The sequence below is a fragment of the Zeus faber genome (genome assembly GCF_960531495.2).
Source record: "Zeus faber genome assembly, chromosome: 22".
Classification (NCBI taxonomy): domain Eukaryota; kingdom Metazoa; phylum Chordata; class Actinopteri; order Zeiformes; family Zeidae; genus Zeus; species Zeus faber.
This window is the reverse complement of record NC_137209.1, coordinates 15853988-15870224: the sequence shown is the minus strand read 5'-3', so window position 1 is coordinate 15870224 and position 16237 is coordinate 15853988. Positions and strand designations below refer to the sequence as shown.

Genomic DNA, 16237 nt, shown 5'->3' with positions numbered 1-16237 from the left:
TCAGGTCATGACTGTTTTGAGGGCGGTTTTGAGTCTTAGTAGTGCATTTTGTGTCATTGTGTGTGTGTGTGTGTGTGTGTGTGTGTGTGTGTGTGTGTGTGTGTGTGTGTGTGTGTGTGTGTGTGTGTGTGTGTGTGTGTGTGTGTGTGTGTGTGTGTTGCGTATGGAAACGGGCAGTGTTGGTGCTGGTTTGGGGCTTTTGATGGTCATTTGCTGACAGAGTACAGATCCAAGAGGGAGAGAGAAAGGAAAAAGAGAGAGAGGAGGAAGGTTAAAAAACAGGTCAGCAAGGTTCAACACACACACACACACACACACACACAGTCTCCTCTCATTTGCGCTCCTTTCACCGAGGAGCAGAGAGGAAGAGTCCCACTTGACAGCTTCACTTTATCGACCTTATGGGCTATCGGGTTTCAACACATATCAAGTACCCAAAAAAAATCAATCCCCGGACCTGGGATCTCCCTTAAATGACTTTCTAACCGCCTGGTGCGGTTCGCTCTCGAGAACCATTTAATTACATGTTCAGGCTGACGTCTTTTGCAATAAATCGACTGGAAGAGAATTGTTTGTTCAACGTAATTCAGCGAGCTTTGAGAGGAGATGTCCTCAATTATTCTACTTAGAATTTGTTTTAAGCTTACTTATAGGCTTACTTATTCTCGGCTTACTTATTTCTTTCAGTGAAATGATTCACATTTTAAAGAAAGCTGCACTCGGATTTCAAATTTCAAGAGGAATATTTGAAGAATACAATGACTTTGGTGCAATTTGAAACAACTATAAAGACATTTTGAGCACAAGATTTCCATTATCTGGGCATTTTGCTTGATTAAAATATTGATTTACTTTTTCTTTCTTTCTTTTTTCTTTTACATTGTTTCATAGTCTCAGTACGTACTCTAGAGGCCGGAAGCTGGAAGCTTATTTTGTGTCGTCGGGAAGACCATGGTGTACATAAAGTCGTAGTTTATCAAATGTTGTTTTTCCCTGATTGCTGGCTTCCCTTTCTCACGTGTGTGTGTGTGTGTGTGTGTGTGTGTGTGTGTGTGTGTGTGTGTGTGTGTGTGTGTGTGTGTGTGTGTGTGCGCGCGTCAGTGACTCCTCTCTGTGCACCCCCTGTTGAATCCCAGCTGTAAAAAGACAGACGCTCCGACCCACACAGATACTCACGACACACAGCGTTGCGCAACTGAGGTGTGTGTGGGTGTGGGTGTGTGTGTGTGTGTGTGTGTGTAGGGGGGTGAGAAAGAAAGAAAAACAAGAGAAGAATATAGAGTGAGCGAGAGAGGGCAAGATAGCAAGTACACGGTGTATAAATGAATGCATGTGTACACATCTGGGTTGTAAATACATAAATCTGGCCCTATGATGAGTGTGTTTGTACACTGTGACATAAAGTCAGCGTATGAGCAGTAGTAGTGGAAACACATAGCCAGGGCTGTTTCTAGCTTTTTGGGGGCTCCATGCCAAATGTTGTTTGGGAGCCCCTATTTTGTGAAAGTATTGTGGGGGGGATTCCAAACCCTCTAAGGTTGTCTGGGGCATGCATTTAACGTTTAAAATCTGGTGCACTTTGAGAGGCTAGATCCTTGAAAAACTCTCAACATCTTTTTTTTTCTCTCAAATTCAAGTCAAACATCTCAATTGACCCCAGCATTTTAAACCTACAGAAAATGATAATAAATTGGAATCACTGGGGCCCCCCCCACATCAAGAAACTCATGAAAACGTACAGGACTTACCGAATCTGCATTGTAACATCTCCCAAATGTGCATTAATGAGACAGATGCTGCATTTTCCTTCAAATGTTCATTTGAAATGTTTGGAACAAGGAATTAAAATTAAGGCAACTGATAAATACTAAACATATTAAAAATAGCCCTTTCCCATCCAAAAAAACAATAATTAAAATAAGTTAGTCCATTACACAGAATGAACATAAAATAATTTAGGCCATTGAACAGAATAAGAGGGCGCTAGAGAGACCTATCATCTTAATTTAAAGATTTTTTTTTTAAAAAGGCCTAAATGGTGGCTTCGGGGCCCCCTGGTGAGCAAGAAACGACGCTGCACATAATATGAGGGTGGCCTCTCTCCACATGTGCTACGATTTTTGTGGTTTTAGTTTTAGAAATCCTATTATTTTAATCTGTGGAATTGGCCTCACCAGGTTGACATGAAGCCATGAACGCGGTCACTGAGGATCGTTCATACCATTCAATTTTCTCCATTCAAGAGAAAACATTTGAAGACATCACCGACCAACCCTATCCCTAACCCACCACCCTAATCCACCACCCTAGGGGATTCGAACCTGCAACACTTCCCAGAAAACAATACACTCGGTGACAGCCTACAAGTGGCCTGCTACCTATGGGCCAGATTCAAACATGCAGCCCACCTTCCCCGGAGGAACACTCCCACCAGCGACGATGTGGACCAAGTGATCCTGGCATTTGGGATCAACGAATGCAGCATGATGGAGGCAGCAAAGACAACCTTCCCGTTGGCACGCATCAGGATCCCACTACTGAACATAGCTGAAACCCTGAGACTGAGCGCCAACAGGTAAAATAAATGAATGCCTTCCTCCAACACAAGGAAACACCATCCCTCCCATTGCCCAGGAGTCCTTTAAAACAAGTGATGGGGTCCACTGGGACCCAACGACCAGCGGAAGAATCTGGGCACACTGGCTGTCTTTTTTAGAGAAGTGATTCCCCCACCGAACACAAACACAGTGACATAGGGGACATTTTTTGTACCTGTACTGGCTACTACCAGAGGAGCCAAACCACAAGAGTGGACATTGAAAGATACCCCAGACGGTTGAGACTACCAACCTTTTTAGTCAAACACCACAGGGCCAAGACGGACTTTATACCAGCATCAGAATGGGAACCAAGACCAGGAAAACACCCTAGGAAAACGCAGAAACCATCTGGATGGGTAGGGGAGGGGAGCCGTTGTCATGAAGTTTCATCTGCACCCGCTTGTTACATCTTGCTACTCTCTTCAATAAAATGGCTTGTTCTCCACATTCTTGCCTGTGTCTCTGTGTCATGGGGAAGCACGGGAAAAGCCACTTGGTTGGCTTGTGGGGTTCTCCTACAGGAAGAGTTTCTTTTCTCAGGATATATAGTCAATCTCTACCCCAACATTGAACTGGTACCGGGCCTTCAAGAAATTAGGATGGTGTTCACCAAGTTCCCAGACCCACAGACACTGGGGTGTCGTGCGGTAGGAAAACTGCAAAACTGCCAAAGTCACAAATAACACCAAGATGGATTTCCTGGACACCACTTCCTACAAGGGCAGGGGCTTCGACGAGACCGGCAAACTGGACACAAAGGTATACTTCAAACCTATAGATACACTCCTGGACTGCCCTACTGGATACAACCAGGTTTCATTCTAAGCAGACATTTTAGGGTTTAGTAAATTCCCAGCTTCTACCATTCCAAAGGATCTGCTCACAACGAGAACTTCAAAGAGCCAAACCACACCCTGTTCACAGCACTCAAAAACAGGGGCTACACCTGGAGTTTCCTGAGGACAGCGCAGAAAATATACAAAATTGTGAAACACAGGGATGACAGAAGAATCATCCCACTGGTCACCACCATCTCAGCACACTCCATAGTCCTGAACAGGAAACTCAAAAATAATTTGACGCCGTTCTCTCAACAGGCTGAAAAGCTCAAAGACTCTTTGGTTAGTGCCAAATTACACTACAAGCACCAGACAGGAGAAGAACTGCGGGGTTTTCGCACCCGCTGACAGCATCCAATCTACAGACTGAGCTGCATATGCCATGGTAAGAGGAGCATCACCACACCAAAAACCTTCTATTGGATTAAGTGTGGCACTTGTGGAATAAGTTATGTGGGTGAAACAAGGAACCCCCTATGACAATGCATCAGCCACCACAAATCCAATGTAAGGCACCAGAGGACAACAGCATCCAATAGATGGAGGAGAGGGGCAAAAAGCTAAATGGATCACCCGACTTGGTACCCTGGAGGCATGGAACACCAGGTGGCCTGAATGGGGGGGGCTGCGGAAAGAGGAGCCCCCAGTATAGCAATGGCAAGTGCATTCTCCACCCAGACTCCCGAAATAACCTAACCCTAACCCTACCTTCCTGCATACTCAGGTATGTACGTATTTTGAGAGACCTTACGAGAAGGAGAGACTGTGAAAGAGGGAGCAATGGATGAAATTGAAATGGCCGTCACACATACGGGAACTTGAAGGAAATCACTCAGAAGGTCCACCTGTTTCCAATTTGCTCGCCGGTCCAATCACGTCCATGTATATATCATACTAGTCAGACTCACGTCAGCACAGGTTGCATTCTTGGATCACTTCAGTATGTCACAGAATTAACTTCAAAACATCACTTGTCTATGGCTTTGAATGGTTTGGCTCCTGGTTACGCCTTTGACCTTCTCACTGGTTGTGAACCAACCAGCCCTCTCAGATCATCAGGCAGTGGTCTGTTAGCTGTTCCAATAAAAGAAAACTGTGGTGAAGCTGCATTTCATTACTGTGGTCCCACTCTTTGGAACAACCTGCCTGATGATCTGAGTCTGATCCAACCATAACCTCTAGTAGGCTAGGTAAGGTCTTGAGTAGGCCTAAGACGTTTTTGTATTATTTTCATGTGAAGCACATCAACTCGCTCTGCATCCCTCCCGATTGGATACCCCCCTCCCTTTATCACAGTATGTTCAAAATGGAAGTGAGATGGCAAACAAAACAAAAAAATAGAAAAACCTCTCTCCCCCTGTTGTTTACACTGGTATTGCCCTGCTGTGGGTAAAGTACTTGGCAGGCGCGCAGTCCAAACCAATCTGCGGGTGAGCGTTTCTCATATCAATGGCTTCACTGTCCTGCATCCAAGAAAGAAAGACACAAAGCATCCACTGCGCAAGCTGTCTGTAACTTCTGGGTTTCTGTTTTGAGCTCTATGGGGTTTATCCAATGGATATTTCTCAAATTTCGAAAGCTAACCGAGAAATAAACGTTGCTTTTCTGCTCCAAAATTAGGGTTAACTGTACTTCCTGCTTCGAGGGTGAGGGGAGAGGGTCATTGCCAGGGGATCCGGGGGGGATGAATCCCAATGAGGTTCAGTAGTGCCGGCAGGGGGTATTTCACTCGCAAAATGAGGCCTTGGTTTGGTTATGAAAAAAATGCCCGTAAGTGGAGATGTATAGGAGTCAATGTTAACTGGAGGAAAGAAGTGCAAGAGTTTTTAAAAGTCAGTGAACAGGTAGGTGTATTGGAGTGTGTGGGAGAAGCCAGCAAGATGGTATCAGCTGGCCCTGAGTGTACCTTGACAAGACACTTCACTCCTTGAAGTGGGAGCTTAAATGCAGAAAAATGTACTTTCCCGCGCTGAGAGTTATTTCTTCCATGTCTTGATCAAATGTTCTGTCCTGAGCGGAGAAAGGGTTAGGGTGGTGGGTTAGGGTTAGGGTAGTGGAGTAGGGTTAGGGTTAGTGGGCGATGTTGTCTTACTTTGTGCTTATGGATGATGTAAGCGTATGTGATTCACCGTTGTGTGTATGTGTGTCTTGCATCACCCCAGGATCCCAGGTTCAACGCTGAGGTGGACCTGATCACGGGATACAAGACCGAAAGCATCCTGTGTCTGCCCATCAAGAATCACAGAGAAGAGGTACCAGAGACAAACAACAATCAAAGTCGATCTTTGCATACCACTGAACAATGCGAGCATTCATTTCTCCCTCCTCCAAAGCAAGCCTCTCTCTCTCTTCTTCCTTTCCGTCCTTCCCAAGGTGGTGGGAGTGGCACAGGCCATCAACAAAAAATGTGGCGAGAACGGGGCCTTCACCGAACAGGATGAAAAGGTTGGTTAAATTCCTTGTCTCCTCGTCTAGTCTATTTTCAAAAATCCACGAAAAGATGAATAAATAATGGTAATTAGCTTTTGTGTAGGAAGACCTAAATTGCAAGGCTGTAATCGTTTATCTAATTAATCAGTTCCAGTTCATCGGAACAAGTTTCTCTTGGAAAGTGACGGCTATAGGTAACGATGAAAGGTTAGACTCTTTTTTTGAGATTCGGTTTTTGACGAGTCAACATGTAAAACAAGTCGTTTGATTTTCTGACACTTGGTTTGTTTGGTTCAGTCGGTGGTTCGGAAGTGTCGGTTTGGGTGTTTGTTTTGTTGGAATACAAAGAGTAATCAGTCGCATTCAATATCAATTGTGCGAAACACCTTTTTTGCCTTTTCCTCAATTTTGTCAGTAATTTAGTGGTCACTGTCCACTCTTCTCTCAACACGTTTTTTGGTCTGAAACCCCTCCCATCACCACATACACCCAGTGGCACATTGTTATTGTCTGTGCTGTTCTCCACACACAGGACTTCTCCTCCTACCTGGCCTTCTCAGGGATTGTGCTGCACAACGCCCAGCTCTACGAGACCTCGCAGCTGGAAATCAGACGCAACCAGGTGGGTTCGGTAGATCCATCTATCCATCTGTCTATCTATCGATCTATCTATCTATCTAGCTATCTAGAACCAGTGATACCGATAGTACCGTAATTATACTAATACTGTTTTCACACCAAAATTAACGGGTTTACCCGGGTTTTATCGCAATGTGCAATTGCTTGACACATTGCGATTGACACCTTTCACATTGCCAGGAGCAATGTCCTTTTTTTTCTGGTGTGTCACGTTCGACATGCACAAACATGCCGAAAAAGGGGCGTGTCATGGTTCAAGGTCATGGTGGTGTAATTGGGAGTAAAACAGTAGAGGAGACAATAACTTAAACAAACAACGACATTACACTGTAAAACTTGAAAAAAAGTGTTTTGAGCACTGAAGCACGCTCAAAATACGATAGAATTATGAAGTAGGGGCCCATGCTGCCAGTGTGCATCTGCACACGGATACTCCATGCTGCCGGCGCGTGCACCGGTCCTTCGGTGGTGTGGAGTGGGGACCACCAGGGAGCGTGGGGGTTCGCCGCTGTGGTCCTGATGGTGTGATCCCCATACTCACAACATTTCACGTCCCCCATGCGGAAAAAAGTCAATAACTTCTGATTTTTGATTCTAAATGAGATATGAAATGATGGAATGATACAAGGATATTCCTGTTTATTTATACACCAGTTTTTGGAATTTCAGCGCGCGTCACATCGCTCATGTAAAGAGGGCCAAAATTAGCTTGTCCTAATTGGTGTGTCCTGTTCACATCAGAGCCGATCAGAGGTGGAGCCGATCAAAACCCTGATCTATTGCCGGGTCATTTGACCCGGGACTGAGACGCAAGCTTTTCCTTTCCCACTGGTGACGGATGCCAAATGTTAGCGGGTGTTACCGGGCTTTTGGTGCAGTGGGAAAGGGGTATAATAGTTGCACAACAAAAATTGAACGGTAGCTGGAACTTAGGTTTAACTACGGTTTAACTCTAACTACGGCTCACTTGACTGCAGTACAGGAAAAGAGTTTAGCTCTGCCAATGGGAATGTTATGGTACCAAGTCTTCAAAGTCATCAGTGAGTTTGATAACTTCCGGAAGGTCCATATAGAAAGATGTCAGATGCTCATCTGCCCGCAATTTGACCCCCGTCATGTTTGTGAGTGTGTCTGATTGTGTTCTCCAGGTGCTGCTGGACCTGGCTAGTCTGATCTTTGAGGAGCAACAGTCCCTCGAGGTCTTGGTGAGGAAGATTGCAGGCACCATCCTCTCCTTCATGCAGGCTCAGGCTTGCACGGTCTTCATCGCCGACGAAGACTCCATGGCGAGTACACATGCGCATTACACACTCGTGGAGCTCTTTGTTCATGTCAGACTTCTCCCTGCCAAGCTGTGTGTCCAAACAGACCAGGCAAATGGCTCCTGCAGAATTTCAGTCCCTGCGTAAACGGTCCATACACTTGTCATTTCCTGTAATGTATGATGATGTAGAAGTTGAAGCATGCTCTGCAGTTTATTTATTTATTTTGATTGTAAGTTTTTTGAAGCAAGAGCTGAAATTCCAAAATGAAATGTTTAAGAGTAAGGGAACTAAACCCTCTTGTAATTATGGAGTCGGCGTGCGAAGCAATGTGGGGCGTGAGAACAAAACAGAAGAGAATCGTCTCGTGGCAGAGGGAAATGAAGGGCTTACTGAAGGGGTAACTACAGTCGGGCAACGGCTGAGTTGAAGCACTGTTGGCACAAAACACAGTGTGACATGGTGCAACGTTCTGCCTCTCAACGGACTTCCTCCCTTTTGTCTGATGCCCTGTCTCTCTGTACCGCTCACGTTGCACAGGAGCACGCGAACACATAAAGGTGGTGTAGGCAACTCATCATTTGTCAACCATCAACTTATTAACTTAATCTCTTTGGGCAGGAAAATAATGGCTTTTTCATAACATTTACCCATCAAATGTCACAGAAACAACACATCTGGATAAAAACGTGGCCATTCTTAAATATTTGTTGGCTTACCCTTCAAAACAATGGTTATTTATAGCTTGGGGTGTTTCCAGGAACAATAATACATTCGATTGGGCCACAGTGCTGTTGGACTCAAATGACAGTGAAGGGAGTTTGTGGCTGTTCAACTACATATCTTCAGCACGTCGCTTAATTCCATCATTCCTATGCGAGTTATTCACTCATTCGTCAGCAGATACTTTGCTTTTTGGCAGGATTGTTGTGTCATTTAAATGAATCATGTTAGTTCGGAACTGTATCTGAACAGCTGCTCTTTCGCCTGTATTTCATTTCCGAAACCTAAACATTGCATTTCTATCTCACTTGCATGATAACAGCTCCACAACGTTTGTCTGCCAAGTTATTGTAAATATTTGTTGGAAGGCAAATGAACGTCCCGTGGTATGATATTTTCAGTTCATTCCTGTACCTGATGGATTTGCGGGGCAACGTAGCAGGGAACACTGTGAAGTTAAAGAGGTTGGCCTAAGATTGTTATTGTTGTGCTCTTAAATGTATACATTCGCTTTGCCAAAGTAACTACAAACCTCTGAGATTTCAGGGCTCTGTTTTTGTTAGACTCAAACAAGATGCTTGAGATATTTCTTGGAATAAGTATATGTGATCTCCCAACTGGCGTAAGCTCAACTATAAAGCCACCGTGCCTGTGTGACTTTGTGAGTATGTGAGTGAGATTCTTTTTGTGCCGATGCGTGGGTCTGTTCCCCAAGGAGCTGACAGTTGGCACAACAGCTCTCTCTCGCTCTCTCTCTCTCTCCCAGAAACTTGCTCTGAGCAGTGTTAATTCTGGCAGCTATTTTAGATTGAGTGTTAAGCCCCCTTCACACTTGCTCTGAAAGCCGTAAATCGAATGGAAATGTTCCGTATTAGCGCCATGTGGAAAAATTAGCCGGTGTCGATGTTCCGTAAAAGACGTTCCATAAATCGCCCCGCTCTTGACATAGTATCATTTCCGTGAAATTGCCGGTACGGCTGTGAATGGAAGTATGTGGGAATGGAAGCAGTAACATTGCCGTCAAGTAGGGGTGGAGCTGAATCCAAATAAAGCACAAATAGTGGGTTTTTACAAATATTTATTTGGTACAAATATTAAAAAAAGATATTGGTTTTAGCAAGTCCAATCAGATCCGTGGCGCACAGCTGCTTTAATAACTTTGGGTTAGGGTTATTGCACCTGGGGACAGGGGCTCTGTCCCAGCCGTCTGGGAGGGGCAGGGACCTTCTAAAAACAAAACCGACTCTATTGCCTTGTCTCGCGTGATATTGGACACATCTCGCGCGAGCATTACGTTATGTGTCTGTAACAGTCATCTATGTGGGAACAGACTCCATACAGAACTTCTCCGTGAAGGAGGCCATGTGGGAATGACTACCTAGTGCCTTTGCAGTTATCCAGCAATGTTACGGATTCCATGTGGGCAAAGGGCTTTAGTATTAGTCCTTAGGCGGAAAATGCTGAGTGGTTTTTGTCACATTTCAGTAATTTTTATCCTTCATAGTTTTAGTCCAGTTTTAGTCAACAAAAATTCATTACATTTTAGTCAACTTTTAGATAAAATTTTAGTCAAAACGCATTTGCATTCTGGGAATTGTTGCTTTCTGGGAGGACCCAGCGCTGCCAGCGCAGTGCCGTGATATAATTGAGAGTTTCTGCCGCCTTCTCATAATCTATAACGGCACAGAGATTATATGTTCTCACAGAGAAGTGAATTATTTTGCTTCTGGTGTTTATTTGTGGTCGTTTCTTTCGGCACTTATTATGGAAGTGAGGTCACCTCTTGCCGGTGTAGTCGTTTGACTCGATACACTTTATAACCTTATTTTATCAAAACGGTTTCACATTCTTACTTGACATCGCACGGAATAACAAAGGATTATCTGGATCTACGTGTGTGTCAAAGGACTCAAAAACTCTGTTTTGAAAATAAGTTTAGAGACAACATAGGCTCAATAGGGGGGGAAATATCATGCATTTTGAATGTCTGATAGCCCACCACTAACACTTTAGTCCCCTCTCGTCAACAAAAACAAAACACAGATTTTGTCATGTTTTTTATTATCAAAGATCTATTTTTAGCTTGTCAACGTCTTGTCTTAGTCATGGAAAAGAAGGTTGTTGATGAACATTTTTCGTCATAGTTTTTGTTCACAAAATCAGCACTGGCTCTGAGATGAAGGGCTCTTTTCACGGCTCCCGTCGCCGTTGACAGCCCATATACACGGTTGTTGAAGTAAAGGGCTTCACCAACTCAGCTTGGGTCCTATCCCAGCAAAAAAAAAGTAGACAATCTTTGCCTCCGGTAAAAGCACTTTTCAAAAGAAGTCCTAGCATCTGTATTGCACAGAAAGTGTAGACAGAAGTTCCCTGTGGATCACGTCGAGCAGTTAGCGCTATGACGCCCGCTTTCATCTGTCACGCAAACCAAGTGACAGCCTACATCCCATTTTCCCATCTAAACTACCCATGACGAGAATACCAATTTCACTCAGAGTCACAGTCTCGGACAAAAGTCTACTCCACTACTGTAACATGTGTAGTTGTCCGCTCATAGAGAGAAATATTTCCGGTAGGAAGTAGGGAGAAAATTACAAGCTAGCCCTTAACAATCGGAGGTCCTGGGAGGGCTACACGGATTTAGCTAAAATATAATAATTGATAGCAGACAGTTTGCCCGAGTGAGTCAGTGTAGCTTTGTCTGCAGGGGTACATGCGCAGAACGCATGGGGAGAGGGAGGGTGCTCATGAGTGTGTATTGTCATCTCTAATAGAATTTGACATGTGGCTCGCGATTGATAGATCTGTTATGGATCGTCTGTTGTTAATTATCCCCCCCCCCCACCCCAGAGATGACGGAGAAGGTTGGGGAGTTTGCTGGAACTCGCCAAAAGTCTGCTGAGAAATATCAGAATACATCTGTGCATGCATGGGTGTGTGTCAATGTGCAAGGGCACAATGGCCTTATCCAAAAGGCAAAATGCTTTTGTCTCTCTTCCACTCTCACTTTCTGCTTCCCCTCTAAATTTCCTGTCTCCCTTTTTCTGCAGACATTCTTTCATACAAAAATTCTGTTTTGTAACAAAAATATGGTTTGCGAAAGTTTCTCGTGGATGTTAACATGTCTGTATGTTGCCAGGATATTATATACCCGTCTTGCTGGAAGTGGCAGTAATAACCTGATAAACCTCTTTAAAGCATGAGAAACACAGGTAGGATTGCCGAAAGGAGGTCCATTTCATGGAGAAATATGTACTCAAAGCAAGCATCCTATCAGAACCACCTGCGGCACACCCTCTGTTGAAATTACAGGGTTTTACTCTGTCTTTTCGGAACTTTAAAATGCCTGGTTCGAACAAGAAATGCAGAGCAGATGGTCAGCAGAGCATGGAAGGCATGGATGTCTCTTTATTAGGACCACAATTGCCAAAGAGGTATTAAGCTTTACTTCAGTCTACACAAAGCTCATATCTTAACCACATTCACCTGTCTCGTAAAAACGATCGTGCCCTTTTTTGGACGTCGCAAGATTAAATGGCACAAAGTTAATGAGCTTTCTGTAGATGTACAGGCCCATTGCCAAAAGTCTTTTTTTTTTACTTGAATATTTTCAGAGTTCAAGTCATTCGCCAGTTCCATGTGCAGAAAACCCTCCCTGTATAAAACGTCCGCTTCCCCCGTTTAAACAGAGGCTGCTCCGTAAATGTCACAACATTTCCTGGCCTCTCTTTTTGTTTAAAATAACTTTATATCCGTCACCCAGATGCATCGGAATTAACAACATCCTACGTTTTCCAACATTGTTAAAAAGCCCCCCGTCCACCCTTTCATCTCGGAGTGCTGCAGAAGGGACGATCTCTGAGGAATAAACATCCTGACAGAAGACTCTCACCTAGTAAAGATAAGTGGAAAAACAACGTGGGGTCGTTTTTTGTTGAAAGGGTACCCACCGGTCGGGAGAAAACAAGTCCCTAAAAGGGGCTTGCGGTATGCAGGGACGAAACTTCCCTCCTGACCAGGCTAGATTGGTCATAGATCAAGTTGCTCCCATTTTTTTCTGCAAAGGGGAAACATTTGAGGCTGTTGGCTCTGAGCTACTACCAAGCTCTGGGCCGTTGGACACTGCCACAAGTTTGTAATGGATTAATTGATGGGTTTGGGGGAGTCAGGGGGGTACATCCAGGGAACACACACATTGGCCATACACACACATTTTCTCTGTCTTGAGGCGATGAAATAGACCTATCCAAGGCCTTGCGTTGGTCTATCTGTGTGTTCTCTGTCACCTGAGCCTAACCGCATTAAGCCCCAACCCCGCAAACGCTCCCATATATGCTGCCAGGGTCGAGCAAACCCCTAGATTTGGGTAATGTCTGTCGTTATTGAAGATAAATAACCACGTCTTACTTCTCTCCCGCAGAACTCCTTCTCCAGCGTCTTTCACATGTGCTACGAGGAACTCTGCGAGGGCCTCGACACCTACAAGAGGTAGGAGGCGAGCTAAGACTGCTCAACACTGCTCAAATCCAAACTTTGCTAATTCACTGTTAGCCCATTGACACTAATGCGCCGTCCATCCAAAGCAAACAAAATGGGGGAATTAACACGCTTTATGCACTCGGATGGTACCACCGTGAATGTATTTTACCACTGGATACGATGAGAGATGGATCGAGGTGGAGACAGATGTTTCAAGATTAACAATAATGATTTGGCCGTACAAGCAAAGTCTCACCATGCCAGCAAGCCACCTGGAAGTAAATTCAAAAGAAAAAGCAAAGACAGAGCAGATCTGTTCACCACTCATAAACTGATGGCTGAGCACATGAGTTTGTGGTCACATATGTATTCGGGGCTAATGTCTCAACGAGCCAGCATCCAGTGCTGTATATGCAGTCAAAGCCCTGTGTTTCACATTAGATGGGAGGTCTTTAGGAAACTGTCTTTTTGGCCTGAGTTGACAGGAGCTGTCGACTCAGGCCATGTCTCATAACCATGTGTTTAGCACAAGAGGCAACCATTACCGCTGAGTGTTGAAACCAAGACCGAAGTGCTTTAAACTGCAGTGTATCTAATGACCCCTAGATGCAGCCACAGAAAACCTCTGTGAATGGAAGTCAATGGGGAAAAAAGTAACTTCTTGCTAGAAATACAGCGCAAATGTTTTTTCCACAAGATTTAAGGCCCTCAATATCTAAGTTTAAATCTTCTTATGGGTGTCTTGGTTGTGATCTCGAATAAATGATTGTTCCGAAAAGAGGACATTAAGGCTCAAAGAGGCATATTTGGGGCTGTAGTTGCCTCGATTGACACGTCTCTCAATGGCGTTCAAGCAAGGTGGCCGTTTCTCTCTTCCTCCAACTATCTTGTGGTTTTACTCCCCGCCTCAAGCGCTCCCAAGGCTCCACTCTGCTGGCCAAATTTAGAAAGTTCTAGCTCTGTTTTCCAAAACCAAGATGGCCGCATGCGTGAACCCAAACTCAAGGCTTCAAATTGTTTCTTCAGAATCAGGGTGTCACAGACGCTATGTCCATTTTTTTCTCTTCTACAGTCTTTGGTTTAGCGCAATGGAGGGCAGAGGGTTTTGGAGGCCGTCCAGAACCGCTTTGCCGTCACAGCCGTCCTGAAGTCTATGTATGCTGTTGTTGCATTCAACGCCTCTATTAGTTGCATATGTGGAGTAAGAAACGCTAGGGGCTTTCTCGGCTGGAGAGTAGTCAAGTTGGGCAGATGTCCATGTGCTTAATTACACATTACGTGTAATTATGTTTCTGTGTGTCTGAACAAATTTTGGGCGAGAAATAATCAATCCAGTTGCTGAATCTTCACTCATATCAGAACGACAAGGACCCATTTAAAAGTTTGTTCTGACTTTGGTTGCCGCGCTGGAGGCTTGTGGGAGACGACGTACTAAAAGTCGGATAATAAAATAACATAAAATAAATCCATCTAAAATAAGAACACACTATTTTTTATTGGTTTTATTTGGAGAAACACACAGCGGGATCGGATGGAGCGGATGACCTTATAAAGAAATCTGTGATGAGCTGACGTCAGCTGTTGCAGAGAGTGGAAAAAACCTTTCGGATCCGAGCGTTCACAGCGGTCACAGCGCTGACTTTGTCATTAATTCACCACATTATTTCACACTTTGGCCACATCTAATATGAACACCCCACATTGCCACATTATATATATGAGAGAAAATGTTCAATCTGAAACGCCTCCCATTTCGCCTCCCGTTTTTGTTGCGTCTCACAAGGTTGATCATTTGCATTTCCATATGCCTGCCCCAAAGTCAATAACTGAGACTTAGACCAGGTGTACTTTAGTATCGAAAGTACAGAAACTTTACTTCTATACATAGGGTAGAAAGGACAGAAACTACTACTGATGTCTTGCTCTCCGATGCATTATGGAATACACTTGCCAGCGTACTGTGCAATGTTCGCATCCTACAATATTTCAGTGGATGTAGTATGTCACCTTGGTGCTTTCTGCCTACTATTTGAGCGGAGTACGGTTTCGGACATGCTGAACATTGATTTGGGTTACTTAAATAGTATGCTAGCATGCCATTTCAGAAGAAGGGATCAATGTCCACAGAAATCCGCAGACCTTTGGTTTTTTCACCGTGGGACTGGAACGTAACGGTTTCTTCCATCTGTACGCTTCCCAAGAGCAGCGGCAGTCGTTTTCATTATTAATTAAGAGTGAAAAGTGTGACCTTTATGAGTCGCCGGGACGGAGTCTGACTTGGGAAGCGAGACGAGCTGTTCCGCTTGCCAATGCGCGGGCGTCCGCGCATATGTTTGCACCGCCGCCGAGCGACGAGTGTGAAAGGGGGGCCCGTGAGAAAGGAGGGAGACCAACAGCGCTGTCATTGTCACGTTACAAGCTGTTTTGAACTAGCCCACAAGGAACAGAAACACTGAGAAAGGGAGAGAAACAGATTTCAAGACAGATGGATCCCGAGCCGGGTAATTTTCGAGAACCGGTTGCTCGAGTTGACAAGTGGGGCAAAAGCAATTTTTTTTTTTTTTTTTTTTTGTTGCTGGATCCAAAGTTTGGTTGCGTTTCCTAAAACACACAGCTGTCATGTTTTTTTTATTTATTATTTATTTTTTTTCCTGTATAGCCATGAGCTATTCAGTGACCTGATTTTGGTGGGAGAAGAAGAATGAAAGAAAGAAAATCAAGAGAATCATTTGGAATGTCTTGACTGATTACGCACATGTGCACTGTATGTGTGTGTATTTTGGTGTCCATACACATGTAGACCCACTCCCGTGTGTGTGTGTGTGTGTGTGTGTGTGTGTGTGTGTGTGTGTGTGTGTGTGTGTGTGTGTGTGTGTGTGTGTGTGTGTGTGTGTGTGTGTGTGTGTGTGTGTGTGTGTGTGTGTGTGTGTGTGTGTGTGAGACATTGCATTTGTACCTTTGTTAGCTGAGGTTGAACTGAGGCCAGTCTGAATAGAACTCGTTATAACAAGCCTGAAGCCAAATAACAAACTAAGCCATAATAGAGCTACCGCTGTTCCACTTGAATTAAATACATACATGCGGTTTCTTTCCTGCAAACACACGCACACACACACACACACACGCACACGTATGCAGGCGCGCACACACACACACGCATGCGCACACATACACAGATAGTGAGGTCCTCACATGCACATTTCAGCAAACGAAAAGGCATGTTGGGGACGCAACAAAATACACACACACGCACACACCACACTTC

General features: G+C 44.5%; 1 protein-coding gene across 1 annotated transcript in view; it reads left to right on the top strand.

Moving 5' to 3' along the window:
- Positions 1–16237, top strand: part of pde5ab (phosphodiesterase 5A, cGMP-specific, b) — a gene marked incomplete at both ends in the record, with an annotated part of 43033 nt that overhangs the window by 5321 nt on the left and 21475 nt on the right. The window contains 5 exons of the mRNA XM_080022957.1: positions 5602–5691; positions 5813–5884; positions 6402–6491; positions 7657–7794; positions 12914–12981. Coding sequence (XP_079879083.1) covers positions 5602–5691; positions 5813–5884; positions 6402–6491; positions 7657–7794; positions 12914–12981 — 458 coding nt within the window. The remainder of the gene's footprint in view (positions 1–5601; positions 5692–5812; positions 5885–6401; positions 6492–7656; positions 7795–12913; positions 12982–16237) is intronic.